The sequence below is a fragment of the Colossoma macropomum genome, unplaced genomic scaffold (assembly GCF_904425465.1).
Source record: "Colossoma macropomum unplaced genomic scaffold, Colossoma_macropomum, whole genome shotgun sequence".
Taxonomy (NCBI): domain Eukaryota; kingdom Metazoa; phylum Chordata; class Actinopteri; order Characiformes; family Serrasalmidae; genus Colossoma; species Colossoma macropomum.
In genome coordinates, this window is record NW_023494806.1 from 17,718,057 (window position 1) to 17,739,485 (window position 21,429).

The following is a 21,429-nucleotide window of genomic DNA, read 5'->3' on the forward strand; positions in this document are numbered from 1 at the left end:
AGAAAGATGAAGTCACATGTAATGTTATGATAGCGAGAAGTGACAATCTGGGAGCTGGAACATGCAGCTACTGTTGCTCTCACATGAAGTTGGTGATGGAGTTTGAAAACTGCATTCATTCCGTGGAAATCATATTATTTTAATGTTCAAGTTTATGTGAACCTTGCATTTATGTGCTGAAAATACATTGTACAGTGCATTGTCCACTTATGACTAGAACAAAATGCTCTGCTTTTTAAATGGAAAAAAATCTTTTTTAGGGTTCAATTTGAGCAGATAAGACAAATGTGATTAATCACAAGTAACTACACAAAGCAATACGATTAATCACGATGGATTCTTTTAATCATTTTCAGTCCTACTTTCTTCACAAATGTAGGACAAGTCATAACATTTCAAAGTAATCAGGAAAATAAAAATGGATCAAAATTTTACTTGAGTAGAAGTAACCAGAATACAGAATGACTCTTTTTGCTGCAATCCTACTGCAGTATGTTTACATAGCTGAGATGTTAATCTTGTGAAATCATGCAAGCAAGTCTTGTTGATGAAAGATTTGTTTTTAAATGAAGATCTTTTATGTGGTCATTATTTCATAGGGATAAATTTGTAATCTGTCTCTCCATTCCTGTCCTCTCTGTCTCAACTCCCCATTCTTTTTCCTCTGTCTCTTCCTCTTTCTGTCCTGCCCACTGTAGCCGGAGGGTTGACAGAATTGACCAAGAAGTTTCACAATGCCAAACCCATGTATGGACTTTGCAGGGTGAGCCCGGCGGAATCGGGGCAGCCGCGGATAGTCATGATCTGTTGGGTAAGCTAATGAAACCAGAATGATTCCAGATGATTCAAATTAATAAAACATTCCTTCAGCGAGTCCCAGATCTGTCGGCTGGAGCTTCAGCTCAAACAGCTGAATAGGTCTGTAACGATTACTTGATTAAACTCAATCACTCAATTAAAAAAATAGCCAATAAAATTTACCTCATGGTAGTGATTACTTGAAAATTTCCATGATTACAAGTACACAGGTTATGTGTGCCTGTTGCTCTCTCTTTGGCATCATCAGATTGACACCTTTTCCCCCCTTACCCAAATTAGTCAGCCAGGCCATGTTTGGGGTCTGAAGTTAGCTGTTTTAGGGATCAAAGTAATACAATTAATACAAAATGTATATCACCAAAAAGATTTTGGGTGACATAGACTTCCATTACTCATTAGCTACATTAGCCTCATAGCCATAGTGCAAAACTGAAAAAGCAAACTTCAGACACCAAACATGCCTTGGCTGATGGACTGTTTGGGGTAAGGGAGTAAACTGTGTAAATCATTGGCCAAACCATTCCTTTAAAGGGGCATTGTGGCCTAAATTTAGCGTTTTATATACAATTTTTAATTTCATTTTTTATATCATATTCTGCAGTGCAGGATTGCATCCCTCAGCCTCATCAGTTTGACAAAATTCAAAATTTTGTTATTTTTCTGTTTTCTCCCAACAGTGTTCTCTCACAATAATACAAACAGGGCTTGTAGTTCCTCCTTTCCTAGTCTTTAAACCAGACAATCTCTGGAGACTACTGCAGCACTGCTATAGGATATATAGTCAGCTCCAGAATTATTGGCACCCCCTCAAAATCTGGCAAAAACAATAATGTAAAATAAACAATACATATGATTTACATGTTCCTCAAAAATGTTTGGAGACATTATGTACTATTTATCTAATAGAAATCATTCTGACAAGAGTGTTGTTTTACTTTAAGAACAGTGTGTCCTTTCAAAAACATATGGTGCAAAATTAATGCACAAATTAGAAAATGGTTATAACAAAATGAGTCTGTTGTACCATTAAGAACATTCATGGTGATAATAAAAAGTTAAAAATTTGCAAAGAGGAGGATGCATGATCATACTGGGGTAGGCTGAGGAGGATGTTAAGAGAGGCAAAAAGGAACCCAAAGATCACAGTTTCAGAGCTGCATAATGTAGTGGAATCTTGAGGTTTTCAGATTTCAAAATCCACTGTCATATATTACTTCCATGAACAGAAGCTTTTTGGAGTTCCACAAAAGAAGCCTTTCTGAAGAGCAAACCACAAAATGCAGCCCCTAAACTTCGAAAAATGTCATTGGAACTAAATTAAATTGTCTGATATGTCATTTACACCAAAAAGGGACTGCATACATTCAAAAGCACCTGATACCCAATGTCAAATACGGTGGTATATCACTGATGCTTTGAGGCTGTTTTGCTGCTAGTGGTCCAGGGTCTGTTGTGAAAATCAATTAATATAATTAAGTCCATAAAATATTAGCAGATTTTTAGCCAGAAGGCAGAAGCTTGGCCATCAGTGGACCTTTCAGCAAGATAATGACCCCAAACAAACATAAAAATCCATCAAGAAATGGTTGCAGGAACACAAAAACAGAGTTTTGCAATTGCCCTGTGAGTCTCTTGATTTGAGCCCAGTTTAAAAACTGTGGTGTGTATTGAAGAGGGCAGCCCACAAACGAAGACTCAAGAGTATCAAGGAACTGGAAATGTTGTGCATGGAGTGCATGGAGGAGTGGTCCAAGATCCCTCAACAAGTGCTCTCCAACCTTGTTAAGCTTTACATAACAGCTCAGTGCTGTTATTCTTGCCATTGGAAAATATTAATAATGGAGGGCACCAATATTTTTTGGAACATATGTTTTTTAAAATTTGGTGTTGCACATTGTAAAAATAAACACATGGCGTTTACCCATTTCTTTAAGCCCATAATATCACTATCACGTGTGCTTTATTTAAAGTATTATGGACGTATATACCTGTTTTTTCCCTGTGTGTAGTGTTGTACAGTTACAGCCTCTTATTTTTTTCATTTTGGCCTTTTGATTACTCTATTAATAATCAAATAATCAGTAGATTGCTTGATTACTAATCAATAGTGACAGCCCTACAGCCAAATCTGCCGTTGAACTGAAACCCAACGAAGACGGTGCTCTTGTCTGAAACTACATTTGGAAGTAGCTTTTCTGGCTTCCATTAAAGCTTTAAGTAGTGAAGGCATTATTCATCACCATTATAGCCTCCTTTCAACATGTACGTTTGAATGAGGTCACTTTGGCTTCTTTTCGTTGGATGTGAAACCTTTGATGGTCTGCTTCCACTGGTTGCTTCTTTGGGGCGTGAGCTTGAGGTGGCTCCTCATTGGCTGGTGCCAGGGCAGAAGGTCTTTGAAAGGGCCGTTTTTGAGGAGGGATGTATGTGAGGCTCCTGTTGATGAGATGTGTCAATGGCTTCGTCCCACAAAAGGGCTTTGACCCCCAGACAAACTCGTAACCGAAGGAGCTCAAATCCATGCAGAGAAAAGCATGCTGGGAAACTTCCCACTAACCTCCCCAGCGCTGGTTGCCAAGACGACAAGGCTGGAATGTTGTGTTTGAGGTCAGAGGTGGCATCTGTAGCCAGTCAGCCAATGCAGGGAAGAAGGAGGAGTGGCTTTGGTGACCTGTTCACAGCGCAATTAGAAACTTCTCATGTGCCAGATGAGCTCATACAAACACAGTAGAGCTTTAATTGGGCCTCAGATTTTGGTCTGAACCTGATACAGCCTGAGAACTTTCTGTTCAAGCATGACCCACAGCATCCAAACCTGACTGTCTGAACACCCCCCAAACCCAACCACATAATCATGTTTTGACTGTGAAACTAACCCAAACACAACAAAATTCGGTACCACTTTAAATTAAGACTAACCTTACAAAGCATTTATGAATTGTATAAAAATAGTTTGTTAATCGTTATTGATTAGGTCATAAACACTTCATTAATCATTAATAAGCAGTTATAACACATGAATAAAAAGGGGAAAGCGAACTGTTATATCTGATGAATGTGAATATGTGATGAAGCAGACAGATTTAGTGCTGACTCATGAGTTTCTTGGTTGAAAATTTCTTTGTAATTGGAACAGTTGTTTGACGTCATCTGTAGTATGTAGTGCAGCAAGTTTGGGATGCTTGTGAATGTGCACAGTGATGTTTATTCAGTTCTACATGCTGAATTACTAACATATAAACGTGTGCTCCAATAACTGGCCTGGAAATCCAATAACTGACCTCTACAGGAGCAAAAATTAAAAGAGAATTTTACTGGTGTTTTAAAAGTTCTGCATAATTCATGGGTTTAGATGGAAACAAATTCATTCAGAATGGTATAAAATGGTTAATTGTAGAGAAACTTACTGAGATTTCTTTACAGTGGTGGTAATAGGAACCAGGAGTTGCAACAGCTACAGCACAAATATAGCCATTTTATTTACTGTCTAGAATGACCATTTTATTTACTGTCTAGAAAATACCTTTTCTTTGGGTTCTATTTTGATTTACAATGTCCTGCATGTAACCTTTTGCCATGAATGGACTTTAAAAATAGGTTTTAGGCCAAAACCACTGTAAAAAATACAATCAATGTCTTAAACATCAGGCAGTGTATTTGGAACTATTTCATATAATAGATTTCTGTGAGGGAACCTTTAGAGTTAAATATATCAGACGTCTGGTTCCTATCACTACTGCTGCAAACAAATCTGACTCTGTAATTGTCTCTAGACCAGAGCATCTTGCATCAAACCACTCAGAATTACTTTTAAATCTTACTTAAAATTTAATTATGCAGAACAGAAAAATTGTCTTTGTTGTTCTTTAATTACTGTGATTTACTGAAACTGTCATGTATTAACATTAATTGGTGAGTTTATTTCTAATTAAATATTCAGTTCAACCATGGCTTTCTCTAATTTCGCAGGTTGGAGAGAATGTGGATGAGTTTCGACAGACGGAATGCGCGAGCCACGTACCTGCAGTCAAAAACTTCTTCAAGGTAACCAACTCACATTCTTCTTATCTGTTTCTCTTTTTCTTTCCCTCCCTTTCTCTCTCTCACTCTTTCTCTCTCTCTCAGAAAATTCTCTGCTTCTTTCACCCAGTCACTAAACTTAAAAAGCCTTCCACACATTTCCATAATCTTTCTGTCCTTCTTTAAAGTGATACCTCAGTAAGTGCTTATCTTCATCATTGCACACTAACCTGAAACCATATTGTGTTAATGTTAAACAGACTTGCGCTTTCTAACTATGTGATATACTTCTGTCCATTTTATAGTGTCAGAAACCACATTAGCAAGTCTCTTTGATAATATTTAATAACACCATGCTTTGTGGCCAATGAGATGATTCAAAGGGGAATTCCACTGATATTTAAAAATTTCATTAGAATTCAGTGGTTGCGATGTAAACAAAGTCATTTCGAGTGGTTTGATGTGAAACGTTAATTGTAGAGAAACTTACCAACTCAGATTCCTTTACAGTGGTGGTGATAGGAACCAGGTGTCACCATGTCTACAACACAAATATAGCCATTTTATTTACTACCCAAACTGACCAGTGAACATGTGTCTTATGAGTTTTTATGTAATTTTAATGAGGGTACTGTAGATCTGAAAAGTAAGTTTTCTTTGGGGTCTGTTTTGATGTGCATGTTTCCCTCGACCATAAATCTATTTTAAAACTAGGCCAAAACCTTATCAAAACATATGCTTAACTATTTTTTGTAATAACTTTCTGTAAGGGAGCTTTGTGAGGCATTAAACTCTTCAGACGTCTGGTTTCTGTCACCACCACTGTGAACAATTCTGACTCTGTAAGTTTCTCTGGAAGGGAGCAGCCACTCTGAATGACTTTGTTCACATCTTAATCATTTATTTATGCAGAAATTTTGAAAAATTGGTGGAATTCCCCACATGTACTTTTCATGATATTAACCAGTGGGTATAAGCTTCCGTTACTTGTTCATTGCATTAGCCTCACAACTCGAGTGCAAAACTAAAGAAGGTTTTGGCTGATTAACTAACTTTGGGGAAAGTGGAAAACTGTGTAAATTTGATTTTTGCTGAGCTATCACTGCAATGCCAGGAAACATACTTTAAGGTTTAGCTCTCTAACAGTAAGTGAGGTCTGTGTTTGCGTAACTGCAGTGTGGGTACTTGGATCCCCCATCAGTTCCCTCACAGAGCCAGCTTGAGCTCATTGCACTTTCAGCATTTGGAAGTATTCAGGGCAAGCATGAGTAAGGGGGCAATAATGTTTCTCTCTCTCTCTCTCTCTTTCTCTCTCTCTCTCTCTCTCTCTCTCTCTCTCTCATATACATCCTGTGTTTGTATCCTTGTGGAATGTTGTCTGTCTCTCTGTGGGCTTTCTTTTCCCTTGCTTTCTTCTCTGTAAATGAATAATTACAGTCTTGATGCTGCACTTGTGAATACAAAAGCCAGACACGATGCAAGTGAGCAGGAAGATGTGCACACAAATACACATGTGCGCACACACCAGCTCTTCCTACACTGACAAAACGAATGCATTATAGTTTACTTGATTCAAATTTGTACGTTCCTCATTAGTGAAGTACAGTGCTGTGCAAAAGTCAGAGATCAGCCATCATTCATTTAATTTCCAGTCAGAACAGCCATTAAGTACAAGTTATTCATTGTTCAGCATCAGGAACAACTCAACAACTATATATAATATCATTTTTGTTTGTCCATGCTTTGCCTTTATTACAGCTTCCATTCTTTTTGAGAGAATTGCTTTCAGGTTTTCAAGAAAATCTGCAGGGAAACACTTCCAGTTCAGTCTTAGAAGTTGGTTGCACTTTTCACGATCCAAGTAATCCCAAACACATTCAGTGATGTTGAGGTCTGGACTCTGGGGTGGTCAGTCCATTGTTCTAAGAACACCAGCAGCTTCTTTGTTGTCTGTTTCCTTTTCTCAGTAATGGCTTCTTGACAGCTACACATCCTTTCAGACCCATAGCGTTGAGTTGTCTTGAGTTGTGGGAGGATGGACTGAAACACCTGTGGATCTGAGAGTGAAGCTTGATTTTCAGTTTGGTGGTCTGCCAGGTCTTGCACAATTGTTAGGAGTCTCATTTTCTCTATATCTTTTAATCATTTTTTGAACTCCAGTTTTGAAAACTCCTGTTTTTCACTTATTTTGACTTTCTCCTTCCTCATGCAAGTGGATTGTTTCATATCTAATCTCTTCTGAAATATCTCCTGAAAAATTAATAACTTGTACCTAATGTCTGTTTAGACTTGAAATTAAATGAATGAAGGGTGGTCTCTGACTCACTGTATACCACATCAACACTACTTTGTATTTCATTTTACTGTTGGCAATAATTGTGTTGATGTGACATTTGATTAATGTGGGAATTATGTACATAGTTGGATCAGGTACATTCAGTGTACATGGGCCTTGTTCTTGCTTGGAGCCACTGCTGGTTTGGATGGAAACTTGTATTATGTTGAGTATAATGCAGATGGCACAAGCCTACGGCTGTAGAACAGAAGTGCCGCCAACATTGCAGTGAAAGAAGGAGGGAAGTAGGAGACATGAAATGATAGTGAAGTCATTGTGTAGCGTACTCTCATCTTCCATTGGGATGAAATGACTATTCTTCTGGATAAGAGGGTGGAAAGAGTGATGATGGATCTGAGACATTCAATATAGCCATTTCGTGTTGGCATATATTCGTTCTAGCAAGTTTGCTTCGTGTATAAGCACGCAGGTGTGTGTGCCTGAGATTTTATTTGTTTGGGATTGGTTTAGCACTCTGCGATGAACATGCAAAAAAGATTAAGTCATCTGGCATGGACTTGTTTAGGGTGCGATTAAGAGGCTTCATCTGTTTCTACAGAACCACTTGAGAAAGGCTGCGACTTGTGCATTTTATCTTGCACGGGTTTGAACAGCCAAACTGTAGTTAGAGCTTCAAACAGGCATTAAATTCTAGTCTGAACTTTAATTGTCCATCTGACTGTTGCCCAACATTATTCTGTCTGAACCTGACTTTAGCATGACAAAGGTCCACCCAAATCAAACTGCAGCCCAAAAAAAATCTTCCCACATTTATCTGCAACATAGAGCTCAAATCCCAGTGTAGCACTACAAAATCCTGTCCAAACCCAATGGTAGTCTAACAAAACTTGTCCATGACAAATGACAAAATTCAGTCTGAATCCGATTGTAACCTGATAAAATTCTGTCTGTACTTGACTGTACACTCTTAAAGCAGAATATCACTGATTTTTAAAAAAATTACATAATTCAGTTGTTAATGGTGCATTTTAAGGAAACTTACTGACTCATTACAAGAAAGGTGGTAGAGACCACCTATGTCTGTAACACATATAGCCATATTATTTACTATCCAAAATGACCAGTGAATGTACACATCTTCTAATCATTTATATGTAATATTGATAATTGTAAATTAGCAGTTAATCAAAAAAAAATGTTTTTTGGGTATTATTTTGTCTCACAACACCCTGCATGTACGTCTCCACCGTGAATGTTTTTAAAAAACAATATTTTAGCCCAAAATCTTATCACAAAAGTATCATAAAGCAATGCAATCAAGCAAGGCATTTATAACCATTTCATGCAGTAACTTTTTGTGATATAGCTTTTTTAAAGGCTTTAAATTCTTTAGACATCTGGTTCCTATCACCACCACTGCGAACAATTCTGGCTCAGTAACTTTCTCTAGAATATAGCATTCCATGTCAAACCATTCTGAATGACTTTGTTTACATCTTAACCATTTAATTATGCAGATTTCCCCTTAAAAGGTGCCAGGTGTCTTTTAAATGATGCCATACAAAGAACTGCATTTGGTTCCCTAAAGAACCTTTCAAAAGACAGTTCTTTAAAAATACAGTTTTGTAAATGAGGTGTGTGTAGGTACGTGTATGTGTGTGGAGAACCTTTTAAAAGTTTTAGGAACCTCCACATAATTTAAAGGTTCTATAGAAAGTAAAGGTTTTACTCAGAACTATTTCGGAAACTTTATTTGTGAGAGTGTAGCCCAACAAAATTCTGTCCCAAAGCATCTCTAGCCCAACAGATTTTTGTTCATGTTGACCATAGCCTGAAAAAATTCTGTCTCAGCTCAACTGCAGTCTAACCAAAAACTACCACCAACTCAACTGGAGACAAAATAAAAGTCCACATTCCTAATGATGTTGCTTGTTAAATACCATTCTTGGTGACAATCGCAGTGGCAATCAAAACAGATTGACAAAACAAACAAACAAAAAAAAACAACAAATGATTAAATTGAGTATAAATTCCACTTTAACAAGTTAATTCATTAACCAAACTTCCCAAAACCTCATCAAAACTGACATGAATAGTCAGAGCCCAGTACATTTGAACAAATTGATGTCCAAGTGAAGTTCTGGTTATAGTACATAGAAGGTAAATGCTTTGACTGTATTTGAATGGTCTGGAAAGAAAGGCAAATCGTGTTCTTTAAGCAAGTCAAGATACAAAACAGACAAGTATGTCCCTGGCCTTCTGCATGCTCCAGAAATAGCCCCAGCTCTTCATTTCCAGAGCACTTCTAGCTGTCTGTAAAGACACTTTGAGAGGTGTTTTGCCACAAGAACACAATCACACTTTCTATTGTTAGCCAACGTTTCCGACTTGCAGTTGGTTTCCTTCCTCTGTCTATATGTGTGGTGTGCCTGTTTGTTGCTTGGTGCCAGGCAAAGCTAAAGCAGTCTTTTCCTCTTCTCTCTGCTCTATTGTTGAGCGGTGCCACTGAGCAGTGCCACTGACAGACACAGCACAAACAAATGCACTCCTGCATTTTGAAGAGGACGCATTGTGATCGCATTATGGTCAGATCATGCAAACCACATTTGCAGGGCGGGAGACAGATCTAAACTGCGTTGAACACAAGTGTAAACACAATGCGTTTTTGTTATCTGTATACAGTTACATTAGCAGAAATGCATCGGCCAAGTGTAAATGGAATCCAGCCAAAGTATATCCAGACATGATCCAGACACCCGTCACCCTTGAGGACCCTTAAGATCATAATCATAAATAAGATTGTAAATAAGATTGGCGAAGGTTAATACTGTATTTGTTTTAGAAAGACTTAGAAATTCAGCTCAGTCTTTACTACTGTCTTGGCCCACCGTCATTGTCCTGTGTGTGTCATGCATGGCTCTTGGACTTGCTTGGAGGCATGCTGTAAGTGTCTTTTCCTTTATTGCCCTGTGGTTTCATTAACTATCCCTCAAACCAGCAAAAATTAGTATGTATAAGTTGCCCATCTTGTACCCCCCTCTTAACCGGTAGTTTATTGAATGGCTTACAAAAAGCTATTTTTTGGTCGCACTGTTGACTTCCTCCGCATTTTGAGACGCTGAGTAAATTCCTCATTTCAGAGCTGAGTTAGACAAGCTGTGAGAGTGTCGTGAGAGTGTTGACACAGTCTATGGTCTCCCATGGCTTCTGCACCCAGACGATGTTTGCCTAGCATTTCCATAATCACGGAGAGGAGTTTTATGAGTTTATCGAACACACACAAGGTCCCTAGTATTCTTATTGCCTTATAAAGGCATCACCCGGTCAGCTTCAGAGGCATGTGAAGAATGTCATCCGTTCTCTTTTCTCACTCCCTCTCTTCTGACAAGTAGTGAAATATATGCAGTGGGACCCTTCATCACTCCCCTCCTTAGTAAAATCCCATCCCAGTGTGTGTATGAGTGTGCGTGAGTGTGTTGGGGATGTAGCAATCTGATTAATGTGTTGGACTAAAGTCTATGATACGACTCTTGCTATTCAATATATTGAATCCTATGGTGCAACTAAAATATTGTCATTTGTAGAACATTTCACAAAAAAAGTCTGTTCTGTTTGCACCCATTGTTTTACAGTGTGTCTCACAGTAATCATGGAGACTGGATGAATTTGTTCATTATATTACGTTAATACACAGTCCAGGCAAACTGGCTAATATAGAGCAGGCTGTTCATAAGTAGAAAATGAATAGGCAGGTATCAAAAGCAGCAGGTAAATCACAAACTAGGCCTAGACATGGCCCAACACTCAAACCAGCGAGAGCCTTTGCAAGTGACCAGCAGGACTTTAGTATTAGTAGTTCCTAATACAAAACAGGTGGAGATGTTGAAAGGGAGGAAACTAGACAAAGCTAGTTATCAGATCATACATTACCTGTACGCACTTCTGAAACTCAGCTTGAACTTAGTTTCTTTCTTGGCCGCTGTGCATGTTTTATGGTTCTCTGTCTTATGGACTTGCATCTACACATATGCTAAGATGCCCAGTTCCTGTCTTGGTGATCTACTGCCCTGGAGAGTTTAGTTCCAACACACCTGGCTCTATTCAGATGCTCCTGAAGACATTGATTAACTGCGTCAGGTGTGTTAAATTAGGGTTAGAACTAAACTCTCCAAGGCAGTAGATCACCAGGACTGGGAATGGGCACTTTCATTCCAAGTATAGATTGAAAAATGTTCTAAAACATAGGAGAAGCTGAACTACTGAACATATCCAAGCAGCCCCCTTTGTGACTGCCAGCTGTTTAGAAGCAACATCTCACCAGACCAACCTGGTCTCGCATGACACATTAAGAAGCCTGTTTCTAGACTTAACATTCCAGTGCAAAGTGATACCACTTCTTACCGTGGGATCTGCTCAGCATTAGCTCAGAACTCACATATGACTCGTGACACTGTCCAGTCCTGCAAGTGTGCCTGACTCAGCCTGCAGTATGTAGCATTCTTCTCATGCATGAACATCTGCCAGGTCCCTCCACCCTACTTCCTGTTATCTGCTCTCACAGTGTCACCTTTTTGCTGCCTCCAGAATAAAGCCTGGGTTTATTGCGCAGGGTTTGAGGGTGAGGTCATGGCTGTCTGCATTGTTTGGAGCGGTAACTGGAATTAATAGATGATTACTAGAGACTTATGGCACTAGCTTGGGCTTTTTATTGTTCTTGGCAGTGCTGGATAGAGTCCGCTGAAGCCAAGAGGTGTGGTGGACGCCAGGGATTCATGTGAACAGGGGCAGCAGCTATCAACCAGTGTGAATTAAGGATACAGCTGCATTTCTGTCTCTTAAAAGTGGGCAGGGTTAAGTTTTACCATTGCCCACCATAAATCTTATAATTTTGTTGGGCATCTGTGAAGATTTTTATACGTTTTTCAAGTGACCAGGCTCGGTAACAAACATTCTGCAACAGGCAAATTCTGCATGACAAATTAGGGCCCTCTGTTTATTTTTACATGTTTTGATGCCCCTTTAAGATGCTGAGAAGGCCTTTCATGAGCATCGATACATGAGGCACAACCACACTGTTTAAAGGCTGTGGACCAGATGTACTAAGCCTTTTGCTTTAGTTTAATGTGGAAATCAGATGCATTCTGCCAGTTGTGTACGAAACTGGCGCACAAGCCTAAACGTGTGGTTTTTGGGCCATGTGCATGCTTTTCCTCCTGCGTATGCATTTGTGGGAGGGCCTTGCCAAACGTGGAAGGACTGCACAAAAAGTGGGCGGAGATATTACACATGCAGGAGATTACATATACTTCTTGATTTACTAAAGTTTGAGCAGATTACAATGGCCAGGTTTGTGACAGTTTTACTAAACGCCTTTCAAAACTAGGCGTAAATTTGCATTAGAGTCTCAAAATATGTGTTGTTGAGAGACTTCCTTTAACGATAACAGCAGGCACAGCAGCTAGACAGGGGAAAAACTATTTAGAATAACACTACTTAGACTTTCGGGACTAGAAGTACGGATGTGAGAAGACGGGGTGGACAATAGACTGTGATATTGCTTCACAAACAATGTTTTCTTAGCTGGAATAACTTTACATCTCTGTAGAATATTTTGGTGGGGAAAACCATGATTAATTAAGACTCTTTCTTCATTACTGTACTTTAATTTTCTGTTTTGTCTTGAGCTTGTTGATAGCTCATTTCAGTGCCTCAGAGCAGTTAGTGGGTGGGGCCACACTTTGAGTGATTAACTGCAGTCTTAGTGAATCGAACATTAATTTCAAGTAGGTGCATGTAGTGGTTGCATCAGTGCACACTTTGCACTGCACCTGTGTTCGTACATACATTAGGCCCTGAGTTTGTGGTGGAGTAAAATAACAGCAGTTTTCTCCTTGTTCAAAGTGTTCTGTAAACATCAGGTTTTCCATTTCCTTCTCACCCATTTTACTTAATTTACTTTGTTTGTGTTTTTTAATCAACATCATTATTTCACTCACTTCAATGTAAATGTGCCAGACTAAGCCAGGTGGCTGATTTTCATCTGCAGTCCCTGGGCAGGTTGATGTTAATTAAAATAAACAATGCTTCTCACACAGGCAAAAAAACAAAATCACATATAAAAGTGTTCAGTCACAAAGCGTATTAAACTAAACCCATAAAACACAAACACAGATACGACACATAAGAAATAAACAACCATTTTACAAAGACACAAAACATGTTGACAGATTTGAGTGTCCAGGCGGTATATTACAAAGCAGGATTTCTTAGTTTAGCCAGATAACTTAAGCCCAAAGTCAAGCCTATCCAATAGGAAAACAGCTGAGGGACATTCCTATTGGACAGTCCTCATCTTTGGGCTCAAGTTATCTGGCTAACTGAGAAATCCTGCTTTGTGAAATACCCCCAGAACCATTTTTTACTGTTTTGAAAGTAAACCAATGGTTGTCAGAGTTTAGAAAATTTAATTCATGTGATAGACAGAAGGAAAATGCAGACTGACCTTTCTTAATGGTATCATGTAGTCTTGTAAGTCTTGGTATTATGCACCTCTTATAATGGCCCTTGTCGATTCTTCATTCTAACAATACATTTATTTCATATTATTAAACAAGACACTTATAAAACTAATGTTTTTATCTGAGTAACGTTAAAAGTGTTAAACAAATGTGCCATGCAGGTACATTATTGGATATTATTGGATATACATGGCCTGTTTACCTAAGCATGGCATGAGTAATGCAGAACATCTTATTTTTCATTTCAGCACCCATGTTAACAGATAAGAGCATTCACACAGCCTGTAGGAGCAGCGTAGCACTGCAGCACAGAAGCAGCGCCTAAGGTCAAACCTAGCTTTTCCACATGCACACCACAAGCAGCACCAAGCACTGAGCAAAATACAGTGACACTGATAACAAAAAGAAAGAAAAAACTAGTTAAACATGCTATATTGATATTTCATGCTACATAGATCTCATCATAGAGTCCCAGTAGGTCTATGTGCAACTATTGAAACAATAGTTTCAGAAAACTGCTGAGGTAAACAAATCCAGAAACTATGGAAGACCTACTTATATGTAATGTCTGTAGAACTGTAGGTAACAGTTGATGATCATTTCCAGTGTGGGCTTGTACTGTTTGTGCTAATGCTGTCAGTTGGGAACCTTCAAGGCCTTAATGGCCTTCAGATAAGGCCTAATTATTTGTGGGAACTAAAAAAATACATGTCTGTAGTTCTTAGTTCATTCTTATTCAATACAATCATGCTTGTATTTAAACAGCTAGAATACTATAGGGATACTGTAGAATACTGTAGTTAGCATTGTCGTAGAGGTGAGTCTTTCCTCATGTTTTGGCTGAATACTGTAGCGAGAGCACTGTCACTCTTTCTAAATAGCCGATCATCACTCCAGGCAAAAACAGCGCCACGCTGCTTTTTGTTCCGCTCCACGACACTCCGCTCACGTACTAATATAAGCACCCTTTGTATTTGCTTTAGAAATTCTTAAGAAATTTTGCTTATCTTTACCTCCATCCGTTCACATCCCATGATTCCCATAAATGTTTCTGGAACTTGCCTGGACATGTACTGTGAGTACAAACAGTTTTCATTTATTGCACTTGCATTATTCTGTAGTGAGTATATATATCCTTCATTCTTGGCCCATGTTCTTCATACGTGGCCCTGTGAGCTTTTGAGAAGATCACGCATGGGCATTGATACACAAGACACTATCAGAATTTGTATCAAGTCATTCTGCAGTAGGTGTATACACTTAATTCTCAGGCCATTTTCTTTTCCATGTCTTTATAGTTTACATTTTCTTTTCCGTGTCTTCATATAGACATTCCCAACAAGGAACGTTTGCCAAACTCAGTATCCATGTCCAATTCCTTTTTTGACATGGGTGGGAAGAGTTAAAACCAGATCCTCCATCACTGTCTGCTTCTTGACTTCTGTCAGAGTATCAATGAAAGGATTAGCAAGAAGTGCTTCATTGGCTTCTCAAACCCCTTTAGCTACCTCTCTCTATCATCTCTCTCTCTTTTTAGCCACTCCTTGTTTTTCTTCTCATGACAGCGAGTCTCGGCTAGCAGAAGAGTATGGCACGAGTGCCAGGTTCATACAACAGGTGTGCTTTCATTTATAGGGAAGCCACTGACTCACATGTTGTTCAAATAATCTTAACAACTCATATAAAAAAATGATAGTATTACCAACTAATTACTGCAGTGTATAGGAATTGGTTGCATTTTGGGTGGCATAGACAAGTTACTTTGTGGGCAGCAAGTGGCGAGACAAGTATGAGTCTGAACTTTTGGAACCTGGAATTCCATATGAGGTTAGTTTGTATGCCATTCTTGAAGGAATAGTTCATCCAGTTTACCCCAAAGTAGTTGATCAACGAAGACATATTTGATATCTGAATTTGTTTATTTAGTTTTGCATTGGAGGTATGAAGCTAATGTAGCTAGCAAGTAATAGAAGCTTACATCCCACCAGTTAGCACTGGGCAAACCTAAATGCATGTCTACATCATTGCATACTTGCTTCAAAGCATGTTGATTTGATAAGTAATCTCTACTAGACTTTATGTGCTTTCTGACTCTGTGACTTACTGTTATTAATAAAAATGGACAGAGGTGTATGTTCCATGGCTATTAACTGTGGTAGCAGCCATTTTGTAGTCTGAGGAATTGGACATGATTTAAGGCAAGTATGTGATGAATTAGGCATTTTTCAATTCTTTTAATGGAAGCTTATAAGCTTGTATTAGTGGTCGACTATGCACATTAGGCCAGGGCTGTTCAAACTTTTTAGATGTAAAGTACCTCATGGATCTGGTTTGTAACTAACTAACTGACTGACTGACTGACTTACTCATTCCCTCATTACTCATGTTTAGCAGGCAGAAAATTCTCCACAAGGGGGTGCTATTAGATGGAACCACATCAAAATACCTGCAGACCAGTCATACTTTGCCAAAATATGATTCATAAATAATTCAAAATATGAAAAGCACAAAGGTATAGAGAAGTTAATGTTTATTGAACTATTTAATTTGCTGTGCAAAAGGCTACTGCTGAGACTCCAGCTGCTGTAATTTCTCTGCCTGCTCGTCCCCTGGCCCCTGGATATTTATTGTAATGTCTGTGCTTTGTTTTATAATATCTGTTGATATTAAATTTCTTCCAGTCTTGACGTATGAGGCACAAGCTTTTGGTATGGCTCTAATTTCCATCTCTCTTGGAATCGCCAGTTTTAACTGTCAACCGTGATTACTGCTCTTTGGCTGTAATCACGACGAAATGGCACTCAGGAAATTAATGAAGGTCTAGTTCAAGTTTACGGTAATGCTGCCACTGTAACGTGAAAGGAAAAACTGCAATGAACTGGCTGGCAGGCCATCTACAATGCATTCTAAGAGGGAAGCTGCTGGCCAGGTAAAGTCTATATGCAGGCCATGTTTGCCATATTTGACTTTGGATGCTCCTTTATTAGCCTTCCAGTGCAAAACAAAAGAAGGAAACTTAAGACATCAAACATTTTGTCTGAAAGACTATATTTGTAATAAGGACAAAATTATGTAAATGTGATTTTTGGTGAACTATAACTTTAACTGTGCTGCCTCTGTTAGCATTGCTGAGCCTGAGCCTTGGGGCTGCAAGCTAAACGCTGTCTATCTAGGCAAGTAATAACAGAGTTAAGTCATTTGCCCTCCTCCTACTGCAAGAGAGGGATGAAAGAAGGAAAAAGGAGAGGAAAGAAGTATTTTTGGTGATAGGATGCTTAATGTGGATTACTTTGTTGGTTTCAACTTGTCTGTGTTCTCTGACCTTAGTGCTGTCGCTGTGAAGGATAAGAAGCTTTTTAGACATGAAGAAAGTGGAGGGTGTGGAAGGAGCAGCCTGGGCCTGCTGTGAGCGAGCACTAGAAGTGCTGTAATCCATTCTGAAGCTGTGGTTTTGCAGGCCTTGAACTGCGGCCAACACTCACAGTGACGTGCGGCTTTGAGGCACACCCACAGCCGTTCTTTTCCACCCCTCCCCCATCTCGCACCCTTTCAAGATAATACTATCTGCGTTGCTGTGCACTGATTAATAATGTATCGGTAACGACAGGCTAATATGGCTCATAATTAATGCTACTGGACACCAGTTAGCATGATTGAACTAGCACCAATTAGGTCTGTTTATTATTAGGGTCATTCCACCGCAACTTACCTAGGGCCTGTCTGGTCACATTCATGGATTTTAATGAAAACATTCAAGCAAAAACTTCTATTTAACTTTTTTTTTTTTAAGTTTTCTCCATTAGGTTTTAAATTGCATCTTAATTATTGGGTCTAACTGCTTTCAGACTCATTGAACTGTGCTGAAATATTAACTGGACATAAATACAACATATGGATATGCTGTAGTGGGTATAAGTTAAATGTAACTAAAATGTTTCATTTTAAATCACTTTTTCACTTTAAACTGGTTTGATGTTATAAATTCTTACAACAGTTTAATTTATTGGATGATGTTTCATTTTTAGGTCATACTGTTCAATATTTCATTTTCCAAATGGAAACTTTCAGTCAATTTTTAAAATTATTTTTGAAAAATGTAGGTTTTATGTAGTATTTCTACTTTCCTACCCATGTCCAAAGAGTTTCTGAAGTATATGACTGTTTAGTGATTCAGTGTTCTCCATGGACAGATCCTCAGATGACTCTACAAATATACACAGATGTCCATGTTTAATGTGAATACCTATGAGGATGTTTATATTGAAGACATTTGTGTATTTATGCTATTCAGAGCTACTTTTAAGTATGCAAATGTGTCCACACGTCTGACAGACAGAGGCATGCTTGACCAGAAATGAACTTGATTCAGTTCCTCTGGTTCCTAGTAACTTCCATTCTTCATCACTGTTCACAAACAATAGAGATTTAATGCAGAGCACTAACATTATGCTCGTTTCTCTGCCTCATGAACATCTGATACACTTCTGCATTTACTGTGACGGCCATCGGAACATCTGAAGTGTGTGTGTGTGTATGACTAAACTGTGTGTTTGGCTGCAGTGTGGTCACTGAGTAACTATACAGTTAGTTACTGTTATAGTGACTACACTGTTATATTACTGTTAAATTATCAACACTCATGCATGCACACACACACACACACACACACACACACACACACACACACACTGATGTAATGTCCACTCCTTACTTTGCTTTCACATTCTTTCTGTTGCTCATATTGCTGTCATCTCTGATTCAGACCACAGCGATTTAGCACTTTTTTGTAAATATTGCTCAAGTGAACAAGTCTGTTGTATGAGCATGTGGCCTGAGGGACTGACAGAAAGACTCATCTGGGAAACTTGTAGAGTGGAGTGTTTCTAAAAGGACAGCAGTGTTTGCCACAGGTCTGAACTAAACCTGGGCGGAGCATTGTGCTGGGTAATATTCAAATACATACAGTATCCAAACTTATTTAATTTCAAATGGAATAAAATATGCTAGGGTGACTGTCAGTATATTTCGGGGGGCTCTCCAAGTATAGTATGTGAGAAACACTGGACAGAAAGCATGAGAGAGGGAGAGAGACTCTCAGAGAGAAGACAGGCAATCTATAACTTACCCACCCTCTCAACCTCTCTGTTTTCAATGCTAGGCTAGCTTTAAATGGTGAAACCTTTAATGACACTAGTTACAGGTGCAAGTTTTGTAAAGCATATTTTCTGTGCAACTTAACAGCCACACAAACCAGTAAAAAAGTAAAAGCCAAACATCAAAGTCACATACAAAACATTAGGTGAGCTCTGTGCACAACTGGCCTGTATGAGAGGGAGAAAAAACACATGAAAGCGTCTTGAGTTTACCAGAAAGCATCTGAGTGACCCAGCTAAAATGTGGGACAAGATTTGTGGTCAGATGAGACAAAATTCAAAGCGCTATGTGTGATGCAAATCTGATACTGCCCATTCCTCAACAAACACCATCCTAACAGTGAAGTATGGGGGTAGCAGCATCCTGTTGCTAGCACTGGCTACCAGCAAATTTAAGTTTCACTATCCCAAAAAACCTGTTTTATTCTGTTTTGTACAGATCAGTTAGTGTCCCAGTGGCTAGAGCTATGAGGAAAGAAGTGCAGGTGAAAATGGTGACTGATGATTTCACAACAGCACTGTCACTCTAATCTTCTCACCGCTGTGAGATTTCACACTGTTTTCTAGCGCAGGCCTGCAAAGCCAATGCAAATACAGAGGCTTCCCATGTGAGTGTATGAAAAGCTCACTGAGAGCAAACAGAGCTTTCATACTCAACTGTTACCGCTTTCAACCACAGCACTGTCCCAGACCCACAGGACTGTATGTGTTTCACTAGAACACAGTGAAAATGGCTTTAAATCTTTAGACCACACTGACACTACAATTGTTTATTTGGTCACTGTCTGCTTTAAGTTCACCAGCTCATAGCTTTGCACATGCATGGTGGCAGACTTGAAGTTCTTGTTTCGTTTCTTGGTATTTAACTGTGAGGTTGCTTGATGTTTTTTTTTTTCATTCTGTCTCAGGAATTTGAACTATAAGAGCTGGAAAGTGTTTAGAAATGTTGAGATATGATGGTTTGGCTGGTTGCATTGTGATGCTTTGACCCAAAGATGGCTATTTTTTAATACTTTAGAGGGACACTCTGGCCAAAATGAAAAATGTAACCATCACTCCATCTGTTGTAAACATGTCTACTCGCCCCTTACAGTGATGAGCAGTAGCTGCTAGAGTGAGATTTTTTTTATTTCAAGACTAAAACCACCTCCTGATGATATATCTTGAAGGTGAAAGTAAACTGTGAAAGACTACAAATGCTTTGTCATGAATACTTGGGGATTGGCTGTTTGATTTTTTTGCACTAGCTAGCCAGTTCTCTGATTTATCACTTTAACAAAGAATAAAGTTTACCAACCAACTGAGGTGAGTGTTTGTACATCACTCATGCTAACTAGCACTACTGACATTGAGCACTGTAGGGATTCCCAATAATTGTGTCATATATTTGCATAAAGCTTGCTGGGTATTGTAGTAACACAACACTTTGGGACAAAACACACATATAGGATACAAAATCCTAAATTCTGTCAAAGTGATGAGTCTGTGAAATATAATTGTGCAGTACAAAATACTGCATAACATGTCAAATAACACATTAAATGCTAATTTTAGGCCAGAATGCCCCTTCAAAATCCCAGGCTTATTACATCAGGCTTACTATTCAGTAATTACATAACCTGCAATGAAAACAGGATGTATTTTTAAGTCATAGATGTGAGTAATAAAACGTTGGACCTGCTGGCAGTTCCTGGCTCTTTTATTCCCTTTTATCAAACATGAAAATCCAAGAATTGTATTCCAAAACACTTTGAGCTGATGTAAGTGACTATTTCTTCTCTCTCTGTTGTAGGAGGCACATGTTTTTATCAGCGCCTCTAGTACAGATGACGTGACAGAGGAAAAGGTTGAAGAAATTCTGGCAAAAGTGCGTCCGCCGATGGAGAGACTGAGAAGAAACTCAAGACCGACAGAGAAAGAAGAGACAGTGGTACCTTAACATACACCATTAAAACTAATGGCACTGAAATATTTATTCTGTTGAGAACAACAAGTGAAGCACAGCTGCTTTGATTTCCTTGCTTGAGCTCACTTACCTCATTCACAGGGCACGAACTACAGGAAGACGAACGCTGCCATGGAGATGAAACGGATTAACAGAGACTCCTTCTGGGCACGAGCAGAGGTACAACCAAACCCTCAGCCTTTCAGACTCTCTGCAGTATCTCTTCAGTCTGAAATACAGAGAAAACATTGCCTTTTAAATTTTGAATACATCCATTGTCCTGTACACGTACTCTGCCTATCAGGTTTGGGGACACAAGATTTTTTTTAGTAAATGAGCATCTTTACCTTGTCAGTTTGCAGTAACTTAACATATTTAATAGGAAGCTCTTGCCATTTTTCTGAAGGAACTGAAGGAACAGTGGACAAAAGGTCTAGTTTAATAGGAAGAACACCAAGGCCCACACATTTTATCCTCCTGTTGTGGTCGCTCATCAGCCCTCAAACCTTGCAGCTGTTTAAACGTGACTTTGGGCTCAAAGAGTTTAAATATGTGCTTTTAACAGTGTTTTTTTTTTTAAAGAAAATGGTCAAATCATTATTTAAAACCTGTTTTACGTTGAAGGAATAGTTTGAGGTAGGTGTGTCTAATAAAGTAGACAGTGAGTGCACACAGTAT

The 21,429-nt window shown here is 38.8% G+C and overlaps 1 protein-coding gene across 1 annotated transcript in view; it reads left to right on the top strand.

Annotated features, from left to right (window-relative positions):
* Window positions 1-21,429, top strand: part of si:dkey-40c11.2 (drebrin-like protein) — a 77,171-nt gene that overhangs the window by 44,468 nt on the left and 11,274 nt on the right. Inside the window, exons 3-6 of the mRNA XM_036597894.1 lie at window positions 699-811; window positions 4,789-4,863; window positions 20,599-20,736; window positions 20,854-20,931. Of these exons, the coding sequence (XP_036453787.1) occupies window positions 699-811; window positions 4,789-4,863; window positions 20,599-20,736; window positions 20,854-20,931 (404 nt within the window). The remainder of the gene's footprint in view (window positions 1-698; window positions 812-4,788; window positions 4,864-20,598; window positions 20,737-20,853; window positions 20,932-21,429) is intronic.